Source organism: Gavialis gangeticus, unplaced genomic scaffold, assembly GCF_001723915.1.
Source record: "Gavialis gangeticus isolate Ggan-Ray unplaced genomic scaffold, GavGan_comp1, whole genome shotgun sequence".
Lineage (NCBI taxonomy): Eukaryota > Metazoa > Chordata > Crocodylia > Gavialidae > Gavialis > Gavialis gangeticus.
Window position 1 is genome coordinate 29815937 of NW_017729031.1, and position 27803 is coordinate 29843739.

The following is a 27803-nucleotide window of genomic DNA, read 5'->3' on the forward strand; positions in this document are numbered from 1 at the left end:
GCCCAGCCCTACCCCACCCCGGCTGCGGCAAAATGGAGCAGTGCAGGACACAGCCCCCCCTTCTGAGGCTCCTGGCGGAGGCCAGCGAACCAGATAGGATCAATTAGCAGGCCGGGTATGGCCCACAGGCCATATTTCACCCACTCCTGGGTTAGTCCCATCTAGGCAGATGAAATAAGTAGCATGTGTAGATGTTGCTGCAAAAAAGAGGGTTTCTCAGCATTGCTGCAGTACACATGTTCTACAACACAGATCCTGCAAACACTTACATACTAAATTTGCACCTTGTAACTTGGTTTTGGTGAAACTGCTCACAGGGTGTGAATTTTAGGCACTTTTATAAGTTTGCAGGAGCCTGGCATTGGAAGAAGCCTTTTCCTTGTGCTAAAAACTTATAATGCTTTTTGGGTATAATTCTGACTTTACAGAAATCTGTGTTAAGAACACCCCTGATTTCAACAGAATGAACATTTCATCATTTAGCCAGAGTTCATTTGCTTTGCTAGGAAGAGAGAAGAGTTGTATATGAGAACAGCTCTTTGTGCTTCTTTTAGTAACCTGAAAAAAGAAACCTGCTTGTTAGGAATTTGAAGGCAAGGTTGGGGGAGGGAGGGAGGATGAGCTGCATGCCACATCAATCACATACACTGAGTGCATATTTAGTGCTGCAGGTGAAATTAGTACTTGGAAGAATCTCATGCGGTCTGGAGAGCAATGAAAGGATTGTAGCTTAAAAACCCTCATTGGTGTTAGTGATTAAGCATCTGTTGCTCACTAGGGAAGAAATGGGAGTCATTAGCGCTTCGGAAGATTTAACAGGCTTGGAACAATGCTGCGTTTCCTGTTTAATGTGCAGCAGCAGTGACAGATCTGATTATTATGAATGGCGATGTAAAATTTAAATGCAGCTAAATAAAATGCTTGTGCCTTCTCCAGTCGAGAAGATAGGAGTCCCCCGGCGGCCAGTCAACGAGCTGTGGGGGGAGGCAACGGCTGATCAGCGAGTGGAGGGGTCCCCCAGCAGCCGATCGGCGAGTGTGCTGGTGGCAGAAGTGCCAGTGGAGGAAATGGTGGCGGTACCCACTGCCGAATACCCCCCGAGGCCTTCCCAAGTACCTCCAGGGGTACGCATACCCCCAGTGGAAAACCCCTGATTTAAGGCATCTGGTTGAAATACAATATATCAGTTGATGACATATTGCCCCTCATTTGCTTTCCATGCATGGGGTGTCTCTCTTCCTTGCAGAGGTTGGATGTGTCAGAACAGAGCAATAATCTGTGTTTTAAGTTTCCTTTAAAATTGTCTAGGACCCAAACTTTTGTTTTTGAATAAAGTACAGACTCTAATGGGAAATAGCAATCTGATTTACTTACTTGCCCCCCTTCCCCTCCCCCCCACCATGTACTATGCATTCCTGTAACACTAAATTCAACAGATTGCAATTAATCCGCCTGTTCTCCCACCCACTCAATCAATGTGAATAGATGTGCATAATCATTTATGAACTTCCCAGATATGCCTCTTGGGCAACATGCTGTGATTGTCTGATAACTTTGTTCTCTTGTAGACCCTCTTTTAATTCATGTCCTGTTGCATAATGGCTTTCCTGGATTGCAGTGAGAAAGTGGGCAAGATAAGGAAGCTGGGAGAGGGCAGGGAGGGGTATTTATTACTCTGGCATGCTGCTTCTAAGACACTGGGTTTTAGAAGCCATTGTACGGTGACTGCCTGCCCATGGCGTGGCTGTTACTATAGAAACTGCCCCTCTTTGATAGCTTCATTTTTATCAGCAATTTTACTGTGCAAGCCATAGGGGGAAACAATGAAATGTCATAAAAGGGGCCCTGGTTTGGAGACATCCCTTGATCTAAACCTGCAGGGAAGTCATTTTAAGTAGCTGTGTCTCCTGAACTAAGATACTATGTCTGCCTCGCTTCCTTGTACCCCTTTGTAACTCTGTCAAACCATATGGAGAGTGAAGATGTACGCTTGTGAGAGAGAGGGGAGAACTGGGGAAACTTATCTAGGACAAGGTTCTTTGGGTAAATGTGATATCTTTTATTAGACCAACGAAATAGTTGGAAAAACATGTTCTTTGCAAGCTTTGTTTCTCTGAAAGTTAGCAAAGAACCATTTTTTTCAACTATTTATTTAGTTTAATAAAAGATACCACATTTACCCAAAGGACCTTGTTTGCCTGTATCCTTAGACTAACATGGATGCAACCAACATCCCCAAGAAGTTACCTGGGGTATTGGATGGCAGGCAGATTATAATGTGCCATAAATCCAATGTCTATATTTAGTCCCTGATTTTTTTTATATCCAGTGGAGTTATGAAGTGAAGTTTGTAGGCTCATCTGCGAAAGGTGTTTTGTAAATTCCCTTGAGGATTAGAACTGAGAGACTGGGGAGAGGGTGGTTGTCTTGTGAGAGGTGTGCACCCACAGGTAATTGGGCACTTTTGTCGTTAATAGATTTTTTTGGTGTGTGTTTGCTCTGGTACGCAGTTCTTGTTTGGTTTCTCCTATGTAGCTTCCATCGGGGCATTCAGTGCACTGGATGAGATATAACATTTCTGGAGGTGCAGGTGTAAGATCCAGGAATGGAGATGGTTTTCTTGTGGGGCATAGTTATTGTGGTGTTGGGTCATTTCATTTTTGTTTAGAAGCTTTCCCTTTTTGCCTTCAGAATGAAGTTTAGCTCTGAATTACAAAAAACAGTTTTGGGGGAGGGGAGGGACGGGAGTTGTCCCCAAATCAGTGCCTAATTGAGGCTCAGGGTATGTCTAAGCCACTGGTTCTCAACATTTTTATACTCAAGGCACCCCTCGGAAAATGTCTGCCCTTAGTTTTTGCTTGGTTTTTTGACTTCAGAAAACTAACAGAGCAATTCTTCTGATGCAAAGAGCTCAGAAAGACCACAGCAGACCAGAATGCTTTAACACTATGGATTCCTATTTGAAATCTCTGGTGGTGTTTTAGGAATCAAGTATGTATACCTAGCAGCACTAACGTTGCACGGCACCCGCAGCACTCTTGACGGGATCTCAAGACACCTGCTTGAGCTGGAGAAAGCTCCACACATGCCCAGACCAGGAAAATAGGCAGTGAAAAGAGCCTGGAAGCAACTCCAAGGTATCGCCCCTGCTAATTTGTGGGGCTTGGCATTTGTGGAGCAAGCCTGTTGGGCACCCGTCCCAGGCTCACAGAAGACAAATTTGGACCTTAGTCCAAGATGTCAAAAAACTTTTATCCCTCCTCCTCTTTCCCCTTCCTGCATGCTTGCAGCGCTGTTGTGTTGGATTTAGTGAAGGAATAGCATATGTGTATGTGCTACTGAAAGGAAGGCATGCTGGGTCTGGGTTTTGCATTGCAGCAGGAAACTGTTCTGCAGAACCGTTCATACTTTCAACATGAATCCCTGCGCTTGTTGCTGGTAATGGTTAGACTGATTATATAAGAAACAGAAGGTATGAATGAAGCCGGTCAAGTGGGGGCCGGGGTGAAAGGGGGAAGTAGTTCTCTAGGAAACACATTCTTGACATTGCCTCCAACTTTTCTGTTCCTGCAGGGGACCAGACCTCTTTCCGAGTGCAGGTTCGACAGGTGGAGGACTATCCTGTGGATTTATACTACCTGATGGATCTCTCCCTGTCCATGAAGGATGACTTGGATAACATTCGGAATCTGGGAACTAAGCTGGCGGAAGAGATGAGACAGCTCACCAGCAATTTCCGGCTGGGTTTTGGCTCTTTTGTGGACAAAAACATTTCTCCTTTCTCCTACACTGCTCCAAAATATCAAAACAACCCCTGCACTGGGTAAGTGAGGTATGCCGTCTGGGGCAAAGCACCAGATGGACAGAGGCTGATGCAGGGAGCAGTGACTTTGCAGAAGAGATGGTCTGGTAGATACACAACTGGACTGGTACTCAGGAGGTGGGGGATCCATTCTTGGCTGTGCCACTTTGGACCCCTATGCCTTATTTCCCTCCCCATCTGTAAAATGGGGATAACAAAATGTACCTTCTTCATAAAAAGAGTGAGATCTATGGATAAAGGAAAGAACTAGGTGGGATTGGGATAGCATATGTTGGGAGATGCCAGGCTGTTGTTAAATTGCCGGCATTGATGTTTCTAATAGTAACTGTGGCTGTATGCTACCAGTCATTCAATAGCACTCTGTTCAGTTGTGTGCATTGTGCTAATGGTTGAGTTTTACGCAACCATGTGTGGCATGTCACAGCATAGGTCATTGCAGGTAGCTGATCGGCCTGGCTGCATACACACAGAGCTGACCCTAGGGGCGTGTAGGGGTCAGGGGGTGGCAAGCAGTTGGAGTGTGGAGCCGGCAGTGCGCGGTGGGGCCTGTATGGCGCTGTCCCCAAAGCACGGGGCCTGGGGTGGTCACCCGATTCACCCTCCCTCCCCCCCCCGGGACATCCCTTGCATACACATTTCCAGTTGCAAACTGCTTTCCTTGCAGCCCCTTCTTTGACAATGGTTCCATAGGGCCCTTTTCCCCTGAAAGCATTACAATGCTGAGCATTGTTCAGCAAGCGGACAAGCAAACACAGCTTAGTGCTGTACTCGACAATGCATTTATAGTCTGGGTTAGCAGTGGGTACAAGCAGTGAAATTCAGATCTGAATTTCAAGACACTCACTTTCTCTCCCAGTTCAGGTCTGTTCAGAGCTGTCATTCCATTTGGGAGCTTCTCAGCTCTGCAGAAAGACAAGCACTTGCTGCAAAAATCTGCTAAAGCCAGTGGGAAACTTTGTGTTGACTTTCCTGGGCTTTGGTTTAAACCCTCAGTAGTTCCACAGAATCTATCCACATGGGTAGACAGACAGCGGTGTGGAGGCTCTGGTGCTTTTTGGATCAAACACATTACAGGTTCCTATGCCTAGGCTTTCAGGGGGGCTGAATGTCTGCAGCTATACTATTATACTCCAATACTGTTTGAAACAGGACTGAGTTCTGGAGTAGTCAAACTTCAAATCCGACATAAAGTTCTTCTAAACCACCAAAACCGGATCTAGGGATTTTTTGGTGATGGTAGGTGCAGTTTGATATGCTGATGAATGTGCAGACATAGGCGTGGTTGGTTCAAAGGACCCAGGACTCTAGAATCCTAGTCTGATTCATGCTGTGACCTTGGACACACAATTTAAACTTTTTGCCTCCCTTTTCTTATCTGTAAAATGGAGAGGGTATTGTCGTCTATCTTGTTAAAAGGATGAACTACCTGAAAGTTAGGATGATTAATGAAGGATTGTGAAGTGCTTTGAAGGCATGTGCTAGAAAGTGTTGCAATTTTTTTGTTCTTTTAATGAGAGAATATACTGGGTGGAGAGATCTTGCACAGATTACAAAAGCATCCCAGAAAGCACTGACATTTTTTGCTCTTTTAATGAGAGTGTGCTGGGTGGAGAGAGCTTACAAAAGCTATTGCTCATCTTTGCAACCCAGTTTGCTTTGCAGTTCTGGAGTTTTCCTGGCTGTGGTTTATTTGCTTAGTCAGAACATTTTTGGGGAGTTGCTCTTGCCTGTACCAGTATAGATCCATTGAAATCAGTATTATACTAGACCACATGTGGCTTAAGTGGAGGAAATCAGGCCTGCTGGTGTCAGGTCTCCAAAGCTTCTGCTGGGGACATGAGGGGTGAGAGCTGGACTCGTGTTAAATCTCAATGTTTTTCAGTGAGAAAAGGGTTTAATGCTGAGCATGGGTGGAAATTCTTACCCACGGTAACGTTTGACCTTCCTGGCAATAAACTGCCCAAGAAAGCTGTGTTCCACATACTACAGCTGTCTGGGAAAACTCGTGGTTGAGCAGTATTTTTCATTAACAGGCATTTTTTGCATGTGTCACTTCCAAATAGAGCCTAGCGGCCTGAGGATGTTCTGTTCATGTCCAGATGATCTCGGTCCTGGTACTGAAAGCATGGGAACTAGTTTCATGAGGTTCTGGCATCTTGGGCCAAAGACTTGACTTGTCCTTTGAGGTTTCAGCAGCATCCTGCCCTTTACTGGAAAACAGACTTCTTCTGTTTTGGATATGACTTGGAACCAAGATTTTAGGGCTGGCTTTAGACCTGTGCTTTCAAACAGCATCCCTGAATTCAAAAGGGTTCAGACTAGGTGTTTGGTCTGGTCTCTAATATCTGGACTTGGTTTCAGACTGCTTTTGGGAAACTTGACTAGATGTTCATTGACAACTAGCTGAATGGGCCTGATTCTTGTGCACTGTGTTAAATAACTCCACTGACTTCAGTGCCCTTGCACCCTGTTTTTAATGGCATAAGGGAGAGAAGGATTGGGCTCATTCTGCTGAGGTGGATTTAACTTCTGACCATGCAAGTCAGAGCTTATTCATATGCAGAGTTTCTAGGAGAGGACCCAGCTGGCTGTGACCCACCAAGAAGTACCTTAAACAGGCCCTTCCACCTGCGCTACTATCTCTCAAAACCAATACGACGTTACTTGGAGTTATCTGTGCCGCATCTACTGCGTTCCTAGCTCTGGGATAGTGCTGATGTGAAAAATCCAGCCTAACTGAGCAAAACTAGCAGGGAATGAAGAACTGGCTCTGAGGATAAATGTTTGCACCTCGAAGGCTGTCCTGTGTCAGACCCCATTCTTCTGAGCATTGGGCTTGCCTGGTACTGTTGACAAGGCACCGGCATACGTGGATAGCTATCTGCCATAGTGATACTGGATACGCAGCCCTTTATACTCATCCCCCCACTATATGAATAGTGCCTCAAGTATCTACGCTCAGTCATCTTCACTGCTGGTGTCTTCCGATTTCAGGTGGGCTGGGGAAAGGCTTCCAATCAAGTTTGCAAAATCTTTCAGAAATGTGGCTGAGATGATAGTTAGCTTTGAATAACTAGGTTTGTAGCTTGTTAACCAGGAGCAAAGGAGGCTTTGTTGAGGGGGGGCAGGAGGTGGAGGAAGGGACCACTTACACACTGTTTTAAGCAAGCCTGGATTTGGTGAGAAGTATTGAGAAAGCCCAGTGGTTTGGCTGGCACACCCTGTTTATTGATAAGGGTTTTTTTTAATTCTCTCTTACCCACTTATTATCTTCTCCTGGATCCCCATTGTATTGTCATGGACGGGGGATTGTGTTGCTGTGTTGCTTTTGAAGAGAACAGATCTCTCATTTATTAGGCAGATTTTCCCCCCCAAAATTTGCTTGTTTTAGGCCAGGGATTCTTAACCTTTTTTGTGCCATGGACCCCTTTGGCAGTCTGGTGAAGCCTATAAACCCCTTCTCAGAATAATGAGCGTCTGTAGACAGGAAGACTGCGATCACGTGCGATCTAGTGGCGGGTCTAATAACTACCGTAATTTCATAGTAGTGATGAGCGTAAACGATGTTTTGAGATAATCTGCAACAACTGTAACGTGATATGAAAATATCTGTGATTTCTATTGGTGACAAAGTCACAGGTACTGCTAATACTACTGTAGTTTGTTGCCTACATTCATAATTAAAGGAAATGCTAAATTTCAGTTAGAGGTTAGTGAAAATAAAGATGTAATTTTTTTTCCCATCCAGGTTCACGGACCCCCTGAAATCTATCCACAGACCCCTTGGGGGTCCGTGGACCCAGGTTGAGAACCTGTGTTTTAGGGCAATATAAAAACATCATGTTCAGCCTGCACCCAAAAAAGCTGCAGCCAGGGCCAAAACCACTCTCAGGAGCCTTTTGCTGAGCCCCAGATAAGTAAGGAATCACCAACTCAAGGAAAAGTTGGGTCTTGGAGAATCTGACCCTTCTGCTTACAGGTGTCCCTTGGGGCTGCTCACGTCCTCTCTCTTTCCAGGCTCCATCTCCTGTTTTTGGTCCAGTCCAGCTAGAACAGGGGTGGGCAAACTGCAGCCCACAGACTGGGTCTGGCCCCCCAAGGGATTTTATCCCTCCTGTGGCAGGCCCCTTGGCCCTACCTGGCCCAGGCACAGGGGACAGCACAGGTTGTGGCATGTGCAGCCAGTCCCACCGCCCTTGGGCATACAGCAGGGCTGGGGTGTTGTGGTGGCTGGACTTGCTTCCTGGCAGCCCCGGTGGCGGTGGCTTCTTCCAGCTGCCACTGCCAGTCTCCACTGCCAGACCTGGCCCCACTGCCTGGGGGTACCCTAGCCTGTCCACCCCCTGCCCACTGCCGGGGGTGCCTGACTGGGTGGGAAGGGACTTCAGGGAGACTGGCTCAGGACCCATGCAGGCAGGGTGCACTCAGCCGGCTGGCTGGGTTGGGGCCATGGGTGGGCAGGGAGTGGCATCTGGGAGTGGGACAGATGGGCAGGGTTAGGGCTGAGTGGGGCTGAGGTCTGCAACAGAGCCACAATTTGCTGCCTGTACACCCCTATGATGGGCACTGGTTCCACGGGCAAGGGTGTGCGGGGAGCGGGTCATGGCTGTGCCCCAGTCCCTGCCCTGCCCTGTCACCACCCCATGATCCTGATCCCAGTGCCACCCGCCCTTCCCACTCCCAAACCGCTCTCCACCTACCAGCAGCCCCATTACATTTGTCCAGCTGAGCACACCCTACCCACATTGGTCCCAGACCTGTCTTCATGGAGACCCTGGGATTGCCAGGCGGTGACAGCATGAGGCCAGGCCCCAGGCCAGAGCTACTTAGGGAGTTTTGGTGAGCTGTTGTGGGGCGGGGGAATGGGAAGGCTGACCTGGCCTGTGACCACTCACCAAAACTCCCTAAGTGGCCTTCCAGCCCAAATAACTTAAGTGCCCACCCCAAGCTAGAAGCTGGCTGACCTGCAGTGTACAGGTTGCCACTGCACCCAGTTACAAACACTGCTGTGTCCCATAATTAAATGCATGCACAGTAACATAGAACAAATGCCCAAAGATTAGCCATTGTACAACATACACTGGCACCTGGGCACATGGCTGGAAATATTTTGGCTTGTAAGGAATCTGAATTCTCAGTGGCTGTTTTAAACCAAATACTCCCTTGTTAAAAGCCTCTTACAAGCTAACATGTTAGACCAAATAGTTCCCTGAGCATAAAGTTGTCACTGGGGGCCTTTTAATTGTTCGCCATGTTTATCTTGCATGTTAAATGAATCAGTAAAAGTCTAACGCTCTGTTTTCAATTCCTTTTCCTCTACACTCCCCCCCGCCCGCATATACACTTGTTCTTACTGTTTCCACTGAATTAATTCAGCACTAAAGTAAGGCCTCTGGGTAGCCTCAATAGCAGAATGTCAGCAAATTGGGCTTGAAGCTCTTAGGCTGCAAACATGCTCCTGCTCCAGCAAAACAAGCCTGGAAGCTGAAGCTGCCTTCATATGGGTAGCATGTTTGTAGGAAAAAGAAATGCTGACGTTTGTGCTCTCTCTACTGAGAACTTAGCGCAGGATAGGCAGAAATGGGTACAGGGACGTGCTGACTTCGCCCTGGACTGACTGTCTAGGCTGAGACAAGTCACCTAGCTTTATGTTACTCAGTTTTGCGGGATTGAAAGCCGGAGATGTGTTTGTTCACTTCACTTGAGTACTGTGCAAATGCATGAGCCAATGTTTGTGTACAGTGTTTAGTGTGTGAAGTGGGTATAAGTGCTAAAGATGGTCAGCGATTGGGATGATGATGGAGTGCCTCATCTGTAAAAGCACTGGACACCAGATGGGAGTGCTTATCCAGGAGTCCACAGTGGTCTGGAGAAGCCGCGGTAGTTTGTGACACTGGGTGTATCCATCAGCCTGGGTCTTCTGGCTTATTGAGTTCGGAGATTTGGTTCAGTGCTCACAGTGCAGCCACTTAGGAAATAATTAAATTTTGAGATGACAAAGTTTTCTTTTATCTTTCTGGTCTGTAGACTCAAAGAGCAACTGCTAGCCCTATTTTGCAAGTGCCAAAGCTTAACTGAAGGTCTGCATTTTCCAAACAAGCCTTTTTTTTTTTTCCCTCCTTTCCGTCGTCTTTGTTTTCTGCGCACACTTTTTTTTTTGTATTGAGAAATTGTGAATCCTGCTATAACTTTCTGGAAATCACAGGGAACCAGAATATCTGGGATATATTTCTAGTTTAAGCTTCTAACATTTTTGAGGCACCTAAAATGAGTAGCTGTATTGAACACTTTTGTGTTGAGCAGTTTGCCCGGAGGGACTGAGCTCAGTTAGACCAACACTTCTGTATTATGCAGGCAGTTAACCAGATTGTCTTCATCTTATTTCTCATTTCTGCTTCCAGCTACAAGATATTTCCGAACTGCGTCCCGTCCTTTGGCTTCCGCCATATCTTGTCTCTGACAGATAAAGTGGACAGTTTCAACGAAGAGGTTCAGAAACAGAAGGTTTCCCGAAACAGAGATGCTCCAGAAGGCGGTTTTGATGCAATCCTGCAGGCGATTGTGTGCAAGGTGAGTCACCTTGGCTTCATATACTTCCTGGATTTAAAGCAAAAAAACAAAGGAGCTTTCAACAAATGCCTTCTTGCAATGCCAAAGAGAGAGACATCCTGGTACGTGAAGCCATTAACTTTTGCAGCAGGCACATAAAAAAGCTAGTCCAATAAAAGATATCGCTCCCAACTCCCACTGGTTCTGGAAGTAGGAGGCTGTTTTGATACACCTCTTTATGCCTAGAAGAGCCAGAGTAGTAGCTCACCTAGCTCAAAGAAAGAAAGGAGAGTCCTTTCAAATGTGAATTTAGGCCAAGAGACTGGTTTCCATTGGTAGATCCGTGGGTGCCCTTACTGAGTGCCTTGGCTACCATTTGCATGTGCTTGAGCAGAGAGGTGTAATATTTTTTTTAAAGTGATCATGGTATCTACTTAACATGCTGAGTGTGATTTGTATTCTGTTTTTTGTCAAGGCTGGCTCACATGGAGGGTAAGAGTCCTTAGCTAGTAGTACTAATTGGCATTCCCCTTTCAGCTCAGTTGGTAAAGCCCTGGGCTCTTAGCACTGACAACTTCAATTCTGTCCCCAACCATTTGAGCTGTTCGAGTGAGTTACTACGGCGGGGGTATGAATGTGGCACGGCAGCTGGAGTTAGAGCAGTCAGACTGCCAGGCCTCCTTGTCACTGCAGCATACGTACATTGTACAGTGGTATGCTGCAAGCAAAGGAATTGCCTTCTGCCTCTCACAGCTCTCTTCTGCCAAAGAAATCCTTACTGTCCCACTTATATATGATGGAAAAGCATCACAACCCCAGTCATATACTCCCTTGTGTGATTTCGCTGCATCCTTTGGGCTAGGCTGGAAAATTTCTTCAGGCAAAGAGCAGCTGAACTGGCTCTCTCTGTCTGCCAGCTCAAACGCTGCGGTGGAGGGGGAGAGGAAAGGCTGTGTATCTCTAACTATGAAACTGGGAGATATTTAAAGGAAGCTGTCAGTGCTGTTGCTGTCTTTCTCAGCTGTTCGACCCCTGACATCTGGTCCAGCTAGTGACCATGTGTCTAGGGCTTGTCTTCTGTCTCTGGCATGCAATAAGGTTTTTGTTTGCTGCAGTCCATTGCACAGTCCTGGCAGGGTGTTTTCTTCTGTGCCTGCACTGGCAAGTCAGGGATTGTACATGTCTGGAGACAGCCCTCATCTTTTTAGAAAGGGCCCTTCCGATAAGGGTTTGCAGCTTGGCTTGATCCTGATGTACTCAGTGTATGGGTGGGAAAAACTCAGAGTTGCCGTTTCTAGCATCTGGTTCACTGTACAATTTAAACTCCCTTTAGGTTCCCTTCTGGAATTTGAATAAACTGTGTTGCCTTTCCTTTGCCATTCTGGCACAAGTACTATTAATGGCAAGATTATAAACTGTTTTAGTATTAATCTAAGCAAAAAGTGTTTATAATTGAGGTATTTAAATTGCATCTAGCTCTTATTTTGTTAGACTTTCCTTTCTTCTTTTAAAGAAAAAAAAAAGGACATAAGAATTATTCCATTTAATTTCCAGGCTTCTGTTGGTTTGTAGGATTGAATAAAGTTATAAAGTCTTCCTCTCTGCCAAAAGTCGCACCTTTTAAGCAGCTGTGACTCCAAGGTTCAATATTGAACATCCTACCAACATGTAACATGAATAAAATTTGCCACCGGCAATATGCATCTATACAAATCTTCTTGGAGTTTCTCACTGAATTGGTGGAGTTCAAAGGGTGGGGAGAAAGTGTTTTGGCTGGGGGTTAGGTTGAACTTTCCTGGTATTGTGCTGTCTTGCACATATTTATAGTGCTGCCAACATGTTGTATAACTATAGTAGGAAACTTGGACTTAGCCTTTACAACCGTAGGTAGTTTAGCTTCAGCCCAGAAGATCAGCCTCCTAATTCCTAGCAGCTGAACTAAAAGCTTTGTGACTAGCTCTCAACCCTAGGCAGAACACTGCCCCCAAACTAGGTCTCACACTTGCGCATGAAGGGGTGAAGGTGGTACAGGTGGTGACCTAGAAGCTAGGAGACCCTGGTTCGGTCATCTGCCTGCCACTGGCGTCCTGGATGGCCTTGACCAAGTCACTTCATTTCCTGCAGGAACCATAGAAGAAGTATCATAGTATCATAGTACTTAGGGTCAGAAGGGACCTAAACAGATCATGAGGTCTGACGCCCTGCCCCGGGCAGGAACGGGTGCCAGGATCATAACACCCCAGCCAAATATCTATCTAGCCTCCTCTTGAATCTCTCCTCTTGAAAGTTTGCAAGTTGTGGATTTGTCCAGGTTACTTGTAATCTGCAGTCCCTCAAGCACTATTGATACCAGCATTAGTTTGTATGAAGGACACAAAACGAATGAATTTGTGACTAGGACCAAAAAAGCAAGTGGGTTACAACACATGCTCCGCGCCCAGAGGCAGTTGGGAGGTAGAGGGCTTCGGGGGTGAGTACTCGCAAAATAATTGAGCTGCTGTCCTGAATTTGCTTTTGTTTGAAGTGACTGGGGCAGCACATTGGGCATTTGTGCACTTGCGTGGTGGCACTGGGTGACCAGGAAGCTGTTTTCCTGTACTCCTGTATGTGCTTGACAGAAATGAACCCATTATAGATCTCTAGATGAACTCTAAGCAGCCTGTACTCCTTCTGACTGTTGTGTCTCTGTTTTACAGCCCCAAGTTGCATCCTGCCTGCATACTCCAGTCCTTCCAGTTTCTACTTGCTTCCATATGAATCCTGTATTCACATTACATAATTAAATGAATTCCTTGTTAACATGCCGAGGCGGCTTGGGTACTGTGTCCCAATAGTATTTTTAACACTGAGCGAGGGAGATGATACTGTCAGTGCCCCAAGGACCTTGCACCTCTTAGACAGCCCAGGCCGTGGTCTTCTGTTCCGAGCAACAAGTCTGAAACCCGTTGTTGACACAAGACTGTTTCCTCCAAGTGTTTTAATATTGCCACCACTTTCCTCTCTTTAATCGGCACCTATGGGTGCCTGTACACAAGTCCGTAGGCTGCTCCGATGTGTTGTAATTGCAGCGCGTTGGAGTTGGCTCTATTAATCGAGTCTGCTGGAGCGTGGTCATTACCACGCCATAGCCAGCGTCTGCCTTGTGTATCAGCATCCCCACGCTTCAAAATGATGGTGGGGGCACTTCTTCTAAAGCTCATTCGACAAGCTTTATATCAGGGGTGGGTAAAATGTGGCCCATGGGCTGAATGTGGCCTGCCAAGCCATTCTATCGCGGGGCCCCTAAAAAATTTAGAAAATTAATATTTAGCTGCCCCTGGCTGCCTGTTATGTGGCCTTCGATGGCTTGACAAAACTCAGTAAGCGACCCTCCACCCAAAATAATTGCCCGCCCTGCTTTGCCCCCACTGCCACTTTGAAGCATTGGGATGCTAATACACAAGACGGTCCAGGTGTTTTAATTAGAGCAGCTTTTGGAGCCATTCTTATTAAAGTGCCTCCCCTCCCCCCCCACACACCCCCACACACTCCTGAAGCGTGTGTAAAAATGCCTTGTGCAACAGCTCCGTGTGGTAGACTTCAAAGGCTTGGAAAAGCTTTTGATGGAGAGAAGCAGAAAGTATGCTAATTAATTGCGTTATATCCTTCAAAGTAGCATTGCATCTTGAATGATAAGGTGAATACTACTGCTAGTCACTGAGGGCTATTTTTCCCTTCTGTCTCAAGACCGAAGACCGAGACTTGTGCTTTTGGTAGTCAGGATCCCAGGTCTGCTCCCTGCTTGCGACCTCTAACGCTAGTGCAGTTTATTGGACCTGCGTGCAGTTAATGTGGTAGACTCGCTAGAAAGGAAACGGTTTTCATGTTGCTTTCTGCACATGCGCTGAAGGGAAGGAAACCACTGGTGGGGGAAGATCTGGCTGTTCTCTTGATCCTCTTTTCCAGCCCACCAGCAGGTTGGTTATGTTGCTCAGGGCACATGCACCATAACTGCAAAGGAAGTTGCTGGCTAAGCTCTCCGTAGATGTCGGAGACCTCGAGGACCCTTCCCTGGGGCAGCACTGACTGCCTGTAGTCCAAGGGGACCAGAACCGAAAATCAGCCCAGGCTTTTCAAACAGGTACAGGGCAAGCCTTTCTTGTAAGCATTTTGCTTTGATATTTAGCTCTTCGAATCCCAGCACTTCCTTTTCCCTGGGTATTTACTCTGCCCAAAACTTTCAAGAGTGATCAGAGATGTCAAGTGCCTCAACTTTTGGGTACCCATTTTGAGGCCCCGTTACAGGGTCTGACTTTTCCAGAGGGCTTCTGAGAATTTGACTGTTTTTTTAGGCATTCATGCTGGGGTTGCGGGCGGTGGTGGGGGAGTCTATGACTATCTGTTCTTGTCTACAACTATTAGTCTGTGACTATCTGTTCTCTAAATATTTATATACCATGTTCAGTCCTTCGGAGATGAATGAAAAGTGCTGTATGCCTGAGTCATTCTTTTGGCCTGTGTTTTAAATCCTTGAGTAGGAAAAGCTTGTATGACTAAAAACCATTCCCAGCGTTTGGCACCTTTTTTGAAAGATGATGATACGGTAAATGTTAGCCTGTAGGCACAATAAGCCTTTTATACCGAGGCTAGAGATGACTAGCCAGGAATATTACCCGGTCTTCTGTCATTACATTTTCCACTTGCAGCTTCTTTGGCTCTCGGTTGTGTTTTGAATTTTTAAGCACAAAAATCACCAACGCCTATAAACTTGGAAGTCTTGTGTAGTAGCTGCAGGGGGGGGGAAATGCAATTAGGCCACATCTACTTGGTTAAAAAATAGTCTCCTTCTGAAATGGACCTAGATAGTTCAAAATGCAAAGGACTTTAAAGTCCAGCCCATCCTTTCCACCTCCTCTGGTTGAGGCCTATGAATTTAGGTGGCCCTTCTATCTGAAACTGTTGGTCCTAAATGAGGCATGGGATCTTTCACAAGCGTGATATGATGGATCTGATGTGATATGGGATTTGGCCCTAAATGACTTGCGCTTCCACGGGAGCTCAGGCTTGGCCTTGCAAAGCCGAACTCAGGAACGTTCATGCGCGTGGAGCTGATTTTGGCTAGGCCGACGGAGGAATGCCTCATTTGGGAATCCTGCCAGCATTTCCCCCCCAGCCCTCTCGCTTCTCTTAGGCCGGGGGTGACTGCATGCATGCCCAGCAGGAGCAGGACTTTTAGCAGAGCATCTTCCTTTCCATCTTCCTGTCTGTCTCTGAGTAAAATTCGGGGATGCTGGGCTCTCCTGGAATAGCAAGGCAGGCTTTCTTTTGCCAGTTGCTATTGAAAATTGTGGCTTTAGCACAGGAGGTTTGCAGCTGTTGCTGCTTCCTAGCTAAGACAAGCCATGTTGTTTTCTCAGCGCTATGGGCCTGATTCAAAGCCTTCTGAAACGTGGGCTTGGTTTTGGATTGGGCCCTAGATCCTTTCCTTTTGTAAGCGCATCTGTAATCCATGGATTATTTGGAAAAAAAAAATCTATTTATGTCCTCACGCCCTGGGTTTTCTTTAGAGGCTCAGCCCAGAAGAAATAAACTGAAGACTCCTTGGCTGTTTTTATTTTAAGTGGAGCAGAGCACTCTGTGTTTCAGGATGGAAACTAACTGCTGAAGAGGTATTTTCCAGCACTTTTTTGATCTAGTCACTTAAAGATGTGTGAAATGCTGGTCCTCTCCGAATTGGTTACACTCGGTTTGCACTCTCACGTCCACCCTGGCTCCTGCTAAGCACACCCCATGTATTGGCAGCTCGACTGCAACTTGTTTTTGCTGCTCTGGCTTCCTGCTCCTCATTCCCTCCCCTGCTCCACTCCACTATTTCTACCTTTAATTTAGTCAAAAGGCCAGTGCCAAAACCTAGCCTATTAAATCTATAGGTACTGTTTACATTTCCCCTTTTTCATTTCCCCAATTTGGGGAACATTTGATGGCTTCCTTCCTCAAAACCATATGTCAGACCGTGCCTGCACATACAGTCGGCCAGAGGTTAGAGAGGGGGAGCAAGCTTCATTCCTAGAATAACTGGAATTACAGGCGACCGTAACCAGAGCTGTTCTGAGCTGCACCGTTGCCAGTCTCCTTCTCTGTCACAGGAACAAAGAGCAAAATGGTTAGTGCTGCTGCGGAGAAGTGCAGTAGGGAGTCACCCTAGGACTTGCCCCATTCCCACCCTCCAGCCACCCCAACCTCACTTGTCTTCTAAAACTACCTGTGAGCTTATTCCTAAACCAGAGTGCTTAAAAGATCATGCCTCTTGTTGGGGTCGGTTAATAAAGCTTTGCAAAATGCAAAGCCTCTTGTCCTCCTTGGCTTTCCTCGGCTAACATATCTTGGTCCTGGAGCCTCTCTGTCCCTGCCCCAGAAAGTCTGATGGCATCCATGTGGCCTTTCTCTCAGTTGACTCGGATCATTTTTTCCACGGGGAGATGAGTGAAGGGGGTGTCATGGGTGGGACTTGACCCACTAGCCCTAAAAGGGCCAGTCACTTGATGCCAGTGTTTTCATGAAGCTTTATAACCCATAGGGCTCTCATTTCTCTTTTCAGTCCCCATCTGCTTTCTCTCGCACTTCATCCACCCACCTTTCCAGGTTGCTGCAAGTAGCGTGCCGTGCATATCCCTTTCCTTGAAAAGCCCTCTCTGAACAATAGTGACAAAAAGAGACATTCGGGTCTGAATTCTCAAAAGGGCTCATTAACTTTTTGACTCTTGGATCCTAATCCTGAGAAGTGCTGAGTACCACCAACGTGCATTGGAGCTGTGGGTGTTTATAGCCTCTGAGTCTCAGGCTTATCTAGGATCAGGGTGGGCCATTTAAAGCTCGTGATAGTCTTGAAGGCTACATCCGGGTTTGGGATGGTGCCGATCACTCTCCGCTTCTGCTGACATTGGTAGAAGCCAAAAGGTGCTTTAGCATTCTTCAGGATTTGGCCCTAGGGTGCTGAGCAGAAAATGGTGGTGTCCTTTCGAGGGAAGAAAAGACAGGAGAGGTCTGGTTGAATTAAGGGAAGTGATAAAAGCAAAAGGAGGAAATGCAATGTCCAATTTTGCCTTTCACGAGAGCACCGGTTCAGACCAAGGCCTGTTTGTTGCAGAGGCAGAAATAAGAAATTCTGGAAAATTAAGGTGGCGACATTTTTTCCCTCTCCCTTAGCTAAGCATGAAAGCAATGGGCACAGAGTTAATGATCAGTGCTTGGCTTTTTCTTTCACAAAGTCTTGGGCCAGTCATCTTTTCCCTGGGAACCTGCTTTACTATAAATCTCTAAATGTATGTCTGGCTGAGCACAAACTTGGTTTTGCTTTATAAAGAAAGGTCTGAAAGGTTTGCATGTTTTTGTTAGTTTTTTTTGTATTTGGCTTGCTCCCAAGAATATGGTGGGGTGGGAGGAAGACATTTAAGAAGATAGCCTACTTTTGGTTTTAAAGAAAATAATTCCCCCATCTGATTAAACTGTGATACGTAAGCCACCAGGAAGGTCATTGTATTTGGCATGGAGTTTTCAAAATTGCTGAAATCCTTTAAGAAACTCCACAGATCCCCAACGGTCAGTGCAGTCTGTGATTGTGAGCGATTTGGGTGCTTTAGAAAATGCCCCTTTGCATTGTTTCGGGCCACATGGAGCAGCTAATTGCACAGAATCTGCTTGGAAAGCCCTGCCGCAAGGTTTATACCTAGGGTCTGCTCGCTCAGGGTCCCCAGCTTCAAAGGCACCTGGACTTAGAGCCAGACCCTCAGCCAGAAGGATGAAAGGAAGGGGCAGAAGGACTTATTCCATTGACTTTATCAATACTGCACTGTTTTCATCTGGAGTGGTTGGAGCAGGGCCTAGAGTTAGCATTTTCTTCAAGTGGGCAGAGCTTATGGCTGGATTTATCTCGGGAGATCAGTGCCCAGCTTAACCTAGTTTGGATGTGAGCAGCCATACTCACGATGCAGTGGCATCGCCACTGTGCCAGTAGGATTTTTAAGGACATATCCCACAGCTTTTTGTACAACACTAAGCAGAGCCTTTCTGTGCTTCCTTCCTAACAAGCTGTGAGAGAAGTTGTGTGTCCTTCTGGGAGTGTGGGAGGGTAGGAGTGGGAGCGTGGAAAGGTATTGAAGGACTGTTAGACATTGGCCAAACTCAACAGTGACATATAGTTTCTAACCTATGTCCTCAGACCAGCATGGCCACAACCTACACCCTTGAAGGACTGTTGCCATTCATTGATTTAGCTTGTGTCCTCACCGCAAAATGGATAGCAGGATAGCAGCTTGCATGAAAGCTTCACTGAGATTTAGCCCTGCCTGGGTAGCCTGAGTGGAAAGGGCCATTAAGCTCAGGTGAGAGGGTTTCCTGTTCGGAGGAAGGATGAGGTTAGAGAGAATACCTAGGAAGGGCCTGGGTTACCTCTTCAACAAAAGTGTGTGTGTGTGTGTGTGTGTGTGTGTGTTCATGCATGCATGAGCACCTGTATCTTAAACCAAACCTAACTATCTTTGGTCACCTGGCTGGAGTCGCTTGACCCCAGTTGTCTTTCCCACTTGGTGCAGGGGGCTGGACCCGATGATCTTCCCTGGTCCCTTCCAGCCCCTTAAAATCTATGGATCTTAGGCTCAGACTTCCCCCTGCAACTCAGAACAGGTTTTTGGTGCCCATGTATAATGAAAATGCTGACTACAGTGATTATAGGATGCAGCAGCAGGGAGAGCTATGTGCAGCAGTGTGGCATTTCTATGTAACTGAGAAAGCAAGTTCCGATTGAGTGTGTGGAGGAATTTGGCAGGTCTCTGGGCTATAGAATTCTTGTTCCTGGGGTGGAGGATGGAGAGTCTGGAGGCAGTGCATGCGCCTCCTCATGCCTTTTAAAAGACCTTTATCAGGAGGTGTTGGGAAATGCACTGTTGCCCACAGGGGCTCCAGAGTTTTACTTTTGGCAGGAACAAATGAGCAAGCACATGAGATTGCTTTACTTACTAATAAGAGACTCTCGTGCTCTGGGGGAGTGGGACAGCAACCGTACATAGGCCAATGAGAGGAGCACTCGGGTAATCAAAGGAGACCAGTGACTGTATCATGGTTTGCTTTCCCCTTAGGAAAAGATTGGCTGGAGGAAAGAGGCTTCTCACTTGCTTGTCCTCACGACAGATGATGTGCCGCACATTGCGCTGGATGGGAAGCTGGGGGGGCTGGTCCAGCCCCATGATGGCCATTGCCACCTGAATGAGGAGAACGAATACAGTGCATCCAATCGGCTGGTGAGAAGAAACCGCCACATGTGCCGTGCTCTGCGTCCTGCTGCTTTTGGTGCTCTGACCTCCTGTCGTGTGTCCCTTCCATTCCTTCTGCTGTTTCCCCTTTTCGTCTATTAAAAGAGCAGCTGTCCCAGACTTCAGGGGTGCCTGTACACAAGCTCAGAGACTGCTCTGATCCACTGTAGTTACAACACATCAAAGCAAACTTGCTTAATTGAGTCTGCTGGAGCATGGTGATTACCGCGCTCCAGCCAGCCTCTGTGTCTCATGCATCTGCATCTCTGCACTTCAAAATGTCAGCGGGGCGCTATATCTAAAGCTCATTTGATGAGCTTTCGATAAAGTGCCCCCACTGACATTTTGAAGTGTGGGGAGATGATTCACGAGATGCTCCAGGTGCTTTAATCTGCTCCAAAAGTGGCCCCCCCTCGCTCCTGGAGAATGTGTATAGACACCCCAGGAGCCCACAGGAGATGCCAAAGGTTTCAATCCTAGGTTTCATTTGATTCAGAAATCTATAGATGCAGGACTTTTCCTGCCAATCCCCCTGTCAGTCGTGTGCAAATACCTTGTACAGGTTCCCTAGCTCTATGCGTGTTCTGTGTATGCGCATTCGCTCTTATGCAGTGACCCTTTTTACACCCCAGGTTCGTTATATGTGAGGTCAATTCATTATATGCGAGGTAAGTCTGTAAGGGAAGAGGCGGGGATGAGCGCAGTGCAGCCCAGCGGCTGCAGGCCGGTGGCATTGGCTGCTCCTGGGGCAGCTGCAATAGGGAGCAAAGCAGAGGGAACTGTCAGTGGGTGTGGGGTGCGGGACGGGGGTACGCTCTTGCTGCTATGCGCACCCTGGAAGAGCAGTGGGCTGTGCTGGGTTCTTCGTGGGGGGCGTGTGCCCCCACATCTGCACACAGGACGAGAGCAGGCTGCCGCTGCGGGGGCGCTGGTGGCAGCACCGGGCTCTTCCCTGCAGGGGGTTGGGCACTGCACCCGGGCCTGGTGAAGGCGGCAATGGGAGTGGGGTTGCAGCCACCCTAAAATTTGCTGTAGCCTCCCCACAACCTCCCCTCCCACCACTGCCACCCAGCCTGAACGCAGTGCCCAGCCTCTTGCCGGCATGCTGCCGCTGCCTGCCGCCCCCCACCCCCCAACACTGGCAGCCTACCCTCATCCTGCACACAGATCTGGGGGTTGCACCCCCTGGAAAGAGTCCAGTGCAGTCCCCCAGCCTGCAGCCCTCCCAGGGTGCGTGTAGCAGCAAGAGCCATACCCCACCCCATCCCGCACCCCCACCCACTTACCGTTCCCATCGCTTTGCTCCCTGCTCCAGCTGCCCTGGGAGTGGTCGACACCACCTGTCTGCAGCCGTTGGGGCTGCACCGTGCCCTTCCCTAGCCCCAACTCCAACCCCACTCTCTCCCTCACCACCGTGGGCACGTATCCCTATATGTTACCTTATAAACTGGGTTCCCTTTATACGAATTTGAGTTATGCGCAGTTTTCTGGGAATGCATCTGCTGCATAAAGTGAGGGAAACCTGTAATTTTCAAGAGCTGATAGACAGACTTTAAAGTCTGCAGTCCCCCTAAGTCATTTAAAAGTGGAGTTTCATTCCTCCCCTCCCCAGATTGCAGCAGGATTCACCTACACAGTTTAAAGAAAACCATACAACCTACCACTCACGTTCCAGTATATGTGCAGCAGATCGCTGATGAAGAATGCCTGCCCTGGTAAATGCTCTATATCTAGAATAACGGGACTGGGATCTTTGAGTCTGACTGTAATGTCCATCTCTTAAATGGAGATTAACTTCTCTTTCTTTGAAACCACGCAACTGACTCTGCAGGGGACACTGAAAATGACTTCCTAAGTTCTTGGGTGAATGCAGACGTGCCTAATTAGAGAATCGTTCTGCAGATCTAGGCTCTATGCAGGAAGTTACAAGCTCTAATTGTTACGGATTTGTTCCTGAACGTTCATAAAAGTTTCTAATTCCCTCTGGTATGAGGCTTTCTTGGATGGCTGATTTGTGACAATGGGCTGGGGTCCTCAAGGGAGGCTCACTTCTAGTTTGATTTTGAACAAGCAAAATGACATTCTTGCTGGAGTATTTTCTGGGTGTCAGTGTGGCAGTATTCTGAGAACCTGGTAAAGGCAGCATGTGTCCTAGTCTCACCGGTGCCTAATCAAACTTTCCTTTTGTAAATAGATAGTGTTTGAAGTTTTTTAAGGCAAAGTCAAGCTGGTCTCTTGCTATCTTGTTCATTTATCACATCCATAAAAATGTTGCAAACAATACAAATTAACAATTCTGATAATGGTGCGTGTGTCAGAATACAATCCATCTCTCTCCCCTGTCCCTGAGAGGGTTTTTACATGGCCAAAGCAGTAAGGCTTATGTTGATTTTCTTCTTTTGTCGTCCTGATTTGTAGTATGCACCAATGAGCAAACGATGGATCTTGCTGTTTCCAGAGAGAAAATGTCACCAGATTCCCACTTTTTAAATAGATTTCCCAGGACAGCCACCCTAAACAATAACCTCCTCTCATTGCCCTGTAGATAATTAACATGCATCCATGCACTTGCTGATGGCAAAGTTGAGTGAGTTGGGAATTCACTGGTGGTAGCTTGTAGTTAAATTTTTTTGGCACTTGAATACCCAGTGATGAGCATATACTTAGAAATACCCAAATGGAGAAGTGTCATTTTTACCTAGTCACTCTTCTGGCTATAACTGCACATTTAAGGACTTTGTGTGACAACATATACTGTACTTCTGTAAGGAACTTCACTGCTGTGGTTAAAATAGAAATTAAATCACTCTTAGCTTTTGTGTTACAAATCTGTTTTGTTCTCACCCTAGGATTATCCTTCCCTTGCGCTTCTTGGGGAAAAGCTAGCGGAAAACAATATCCACCTCATTTTTGCTGTGACAAAAAATCATTATGTGCTTTACAAGGTAAGCACTGCTGAAATGCTTGTCAGGGAGATGGTTTTGATGTGACTACGAATCTGCAGGGAGAAAGAGATTTAAGTGTCACTTGAAATATTCCATCAGGACTTGTAGTAGAGAGGATATCTTTTACTAGACCAACAAGATTTTTGCAAAACAATTTCTTTAATTGCAAGCTTTCGGGCACAAACCCTTCATCAGGCATCGGAGAAAAGAGTGTAAAAGTTCTCTTGGGTAGAAATAATGAAATATTCTTTCCCTAACATTAGCAGAAGGGAAGCAGGCTGGCAGGGAAGGAAAGGCCTACAAATATGTGCAAGGAAAAACATATATACGTGTGGTAAATCTACAGAAGCTGTGTTACGAAGCCAGGAATTTTTTACCCATGCTAAAATGAGCCAGATCCCCCTCCTTGCAGCTCTCCAGTTAATTTACAGGGTGTTGTCAACTCGGTGAAAAGTGCTAATGCTACTTAAAGCAAATAGGTAAAGGTTACTGGCTATGCTAGCACCTAAAATAGACACTGCTCTAATCTTGATTTTAGGAAAGTCGCCAACAGTCCAGCATAGGAGAGAACAGAAACCTCTTCAGCTCAGCTATTACTTAATCCCATTACCTAATAGTAGGCAACATATCTGCCTGGCTGTGTTTTTCTTATCATCGAGTCCACAGCCCTGGAGCACTAAATATTATTTCTATCCCCCCTTCCCTTTTCCTTTTATAGGAGCATAAGAGGCCAAGATTACTGAGGCTAGCACTTTACCTGGGATAAAAATGTTATATGAGAGGTATGCAAACCCAGGCTGAGGTGTCTGGTTCCACAACTTTTTTAAGAATGAGACAATGATGCTGTTCCATGTAAAAACAGAGGGAAAAAGGGAGAGGGTGGGCTAAAGGTCTGAGTCCAGGGTTTTTAAAAAAAAGAAGTGAAACTGGAATCCATCCCCTGCACTAAAGCAAAATGAGCAGAAATGTTGTAAGTCTAAAACATGATCCTAATCCACTGAGAGCTAGATGACTGACTTCAGCCTCCACACCCATTCTACGGAAAACCAGTATATCAGTCAGCGTGCTAATTGATGGGAGCCAAGGCTTCATTTCCATAAGGGAGATGGCTTTCCCTGTGCCAAGTTCTGCTCTCCCAGACATCAGTGCATAGCATTGGGCCTTACCCTGTCTGATTAAGGGGTGAAGTAGTGGCGGACGAGATACTGCTGATCATTGACCAGTTCCCTTGACCGTGGATTTTAATGAGCAGTCTTACAGACCCATAGGTGGTTAGCTGTGGTAGCCTGAAGTCAGACAGAACTAGGGCAGGCTGGCACCGCAGAGACTAACTCATTCAGAGAGGCATGAGCTTTTCCAGGCAGCAGCCACTTCGTCAGCTATGATGATACATCTGATCAATTAAATCCAAGGTGCCACCCTGCCCTACCCTCTACAGGCCCATAATGATCCTTTTCTTGAATGATTCAAATTGCAATTGATGACACTGCATCATGTACACTAATAAATTGTCCACTGCGTCTTGGGCAAGCAACTGATGGCTGCCTGGGAAGAGCTGGCAATACAGTGAATTTTTGTCCCTTGTTCGATATACATTTTCTTGGCTTTTTCTCTGTTTTTAAAGAATTTTACAGCCCTAATTCCTGGAACAACAGTAGAGATTCTACGTCAGGACTCCAAAAACATAATCCAGCTGATTGTCAAGGCATACAATGTAAGTTGTTGTTTTTTTTTTCCTTTTCTCCTTTACTGTTTCACTTGGCTGGTTATAAAATGACTGCAGTGTTACAAAATGAGTGCAGTTCAGCATGCTCATTTCTTCTTTGGATGCTCCACCCGTACTTGGCTTCCTCCTGGTTCTGGTCCTCTGAACATCAGCAGGTCATGGCTCAAACTGCTGCGTCCCACCCTGCGAGGGTTGTGCTGCCTCTGTCATGCTCAGGATGACGTTGCTGTTTGTGCAGATTTCAAACCATCTGTCTAAAGTAGGTACTTGTACGGGCTCCCATTACTGTAGTGTCTGAGCATCACAGTCAGTAATACTCCAGTTCTGACCTCACAGTCCTTTTCCTCAGTGGAAACCTAGACAATATCTTCAGAAGATGGGCCTGGGAAGAGTATTTCATAACTAAAACTGTTGGATTTAACACTGAATGTGGTTTTAAAGCTCCCACAGCTGATCTTTCTGTACCCCACAGATAACTGCCCTCTTCCTTTTTTGATCAGTCTTTTTCTTTTACAGAAGGAGGTCTATCTGGTTCAACTGCTCTTATTCTATTGCTACTTCTGACTAATACTTCTCTACCCCCTAGATTTACAGCCTGCTCCTCTAACTGAACATTTTCATTTACATAATGGGTTTGAACAGTGGTCATTGTTTCATCTGCTATTTAGCTTAAGCTGTATATGTTGTTTTCTCATACCTGTGGACTGGTCCAGGGGGCTTTTGTGTGCCTGCAAGCCTTCCTTGACATCTCTGCCAACTAGAGAGTTGGTCTAAATTAAAAAGATTATTACTAGACAAATTGTGCTTCTCACTTTCTGGGCCCTCACAGTTGTAACAAAACTAGTATCCTTGCAATAATCCTTTGAGGTAGGCAGTAATTCTTATCCTCTTCTGCAGATGGGAAGTGGAAGCACAGAGAGGCTAAGAAGCAGGTCCCATTTGTTCTCAGGGGTACCTACATAGGACTTAGGCAGAATATAGGTGTCCAACTTGCAAAATAAGTCATATCAGTGTTAGTGATTTTTTTATATGGCTTTCATACCCATATTCTTGGGAAACTATTGACCTTTGATTGCAAGATACGTGAGAACTGCATTTTGCAACATTCCTGCAATGAAAGTTTATGTATATATATAAAATTATCATACTGTCACTGCCTTCTAAAAATCTCTTTAAAGAATTTCCCAGAAGACAGAGATGTTTATAAACGCAACTTCGATCCATGCATCTTTTTAAGCAGCTACAAATTCTGGCAGAGTGGGTATCAGTGGAGGGAGAGGGAGTAAAGAGGCCTTAGAGAATACCTGGCACTCCAGTCCATTTGTCCCAGCCTGGCCTCTGAAGAGAGGAGGGATAGCCTGAAGGCTAGGAGGACCATGACATAGGATACAAGAGAGAAATTCAGTTCCTGGCTTTGGCACAGACCTCCTGCGTGACATAGTGCAAGTTGAAGGAAGTCATTACTCAGCTCCTATCTACAGCTCTCAAGTGAAGAAAGCACAATTGTCCTTCTTTCATCCTTTGGGCCAGATCTGAAAAGGATTTCACTGATGCTTCTAGCTTCAAACAACTGGAAATCTGTCTCATTCCCTTGTTGGCTCCCCTTCTTGTGGGCTCTGCGGGCACCAGATCACCGAGACCCGATGGAAGCATCTCTGCTGTGATGTGCTCTTGCCAGCTCTGCCCTACCCTGATGCACTCTTGCCAGCTCACCTGATGAACTGCTAAGAAACCCAGGTTTCTAGCATCCCATAACACAAGGGCAGGCCCGTCCGACAGCCAGGCTCAAGGCTGGGGACCTGTGGGTTTCGAGGCTTCCAGCTCCTGGAAGTCTTGGGAGCTCTGGCCATAGTTGGGGCTGTGTGGCTCCCTGAGCTTAAGCTGGGGCTGCCAGGGTTTCTCCCGTCACTGCTGCCCAATCACTGGGGCTCTCAGGATCTCTGTGCTCCTGCTGTACTATGAAAAAAATCCCCCAGAAACTGGACCCTATACTGGGCTTTTCCAGAATTTAGGGAACTGGCTGTAATTTGCTTCAGAAAAATCACACGTGCAGATTGTTTCAGTTTGGTGGCTTGTTTTTTTTTTCTCCCTGAAATGAAAACCTCAAGGTGTTTCCCTTCTATGGAAAACTGAAGTTCTAGTTGGCCAAATGTAAACCGTTTCTTTTCTAAGCTCAGAGTTTCTCGCTGGAAATCTGCATTCAGCTGCCTCCTGCCGAGAGAGGGTAGGGAACCTAGCACACTGAGGCCCCAATCCATGCTGGATTTCCTATCTCGGTTTGACCATTTTCTCCTTATTCTATATTAACCTTGTTCCGAGGATCAATTTGATTTGGATTTCCCTCTTTTCTTCAGCCAGGAGTTCAGCAGTCCAGCTGTGTCCTTTCCGCCTCTCATATTATCATTAGCCATCACGTTCGTCCATTATCTTGATGAGGCTTGAGGCAGAGCTGGCTCTTCGACAGCAAGACCAGTGCTGTTGATCTGATTGTGTTATGCCTGGGAAAACTCCACAGTGCCGCCTTTCAGCCTCATCCTGCCTCCTCCGTCCCCTGCATGCGATGCTGAGGGCCATTGGTAGGAGTCTTGCATGTGGTGGCGACCCTGAGAGCAGCAGGGATTTCTGTTTTCGGAGTCACTTCCCTAAACACGATGCAACTGTGTTTCGAGCATGCTTCTGTTGTTTGCTGTGATGGCTTCCACTTGGCAGTCTCTTGGTGACTTTTGAATGCAACAGCTGTCTCTGAATCCTGTTTGTTCAGGATTTCCTCATTTTGAGGTAAAAACATTTTGTTCTTTGACTATTTTTTTAATTCCCCCCCTTCCCTAAGGATAAGCTCTTCATTTTGATATAACCAATCACTCCATCAGTGTTTTAAATGCATCCATAGATTTCATAGACATTAGGGCTGGAAGGGACCTCAGAAGATCATCGAGTCCAGTCCCGTGCCTGAGGGGCAGGAAGTCAGCTGCGGTCATAGGATCCCAGCAAGATAAGCATCCAATTTACCGTTGAAGGTGTTCAGTGTAGGTGCTTGAACCACCTCCGATGGCAGGCTGTTCCAGACCTTGGGGGCTTGGACAGTAAAGAAATTCTTCCTTATGTCCAGCCTGAAATGGTCTCACAGTAGTTTATGACCGTTCGACCTCATCATCCCTTGGGGCGCTCTGGTGAACAAACGTTCCCCCAGATCCTGGTGGTCACCCCTGATAAACTTATAGGTGGCCATCAGATCGCCCCTGAGCCTGCACTTTTCCAGGCTAAAGAGCCCCATGGCTCTCAGCCTGTCGTCGTAAGGTCTGTTTTCCTGACCTCTGATCATGCGCGTGGCTCTTCTCTGCACTCTCTCAAGCTTCTCCACATCCTTTTTGAATTGTGGAGCCCAAAACTGGACACAGTACTCCAGCTGCAGCCTCACCGAGGCTGAGTACAAGGGGAGAATGATGTCCCGGGATTTGCTTGAGAAGCATCTA

General features: G+C 46.7%; 1 protein-coding gene across 1 annotated transcript in view; it reads left to right on the plus strand.

The window, feature by feature from the left end:
* Window positions 1–27803, plus strand: part of ITGB5 (integrin subunit beta 5) — a 151084-nt gene that overhangs the window by 44579 nt on the left and 78702 nt on the right. Inside the window, exons 4-8 of the mRNA XM_019522562.1 lie at window positions 3574–3823; window positions 10225–10393; window positions 19486–19647; window positions 22509–22604; window positions 24229–24318. Of these exons, the coding sequence (XP_019378107.1) occupies window positions 3574–3823; window positions 10225–10393; window positions 19486–19647; window positions 22509–22604; window positions 24229–24318 (767 nt within the window). The remainder of the gene's footprint in view (window positions 1–3573; window positions 3824–10224; window positions 10394–19485; window positions 19648–22508; window positions 22605–24228; window positions 24319–27803) is intronic.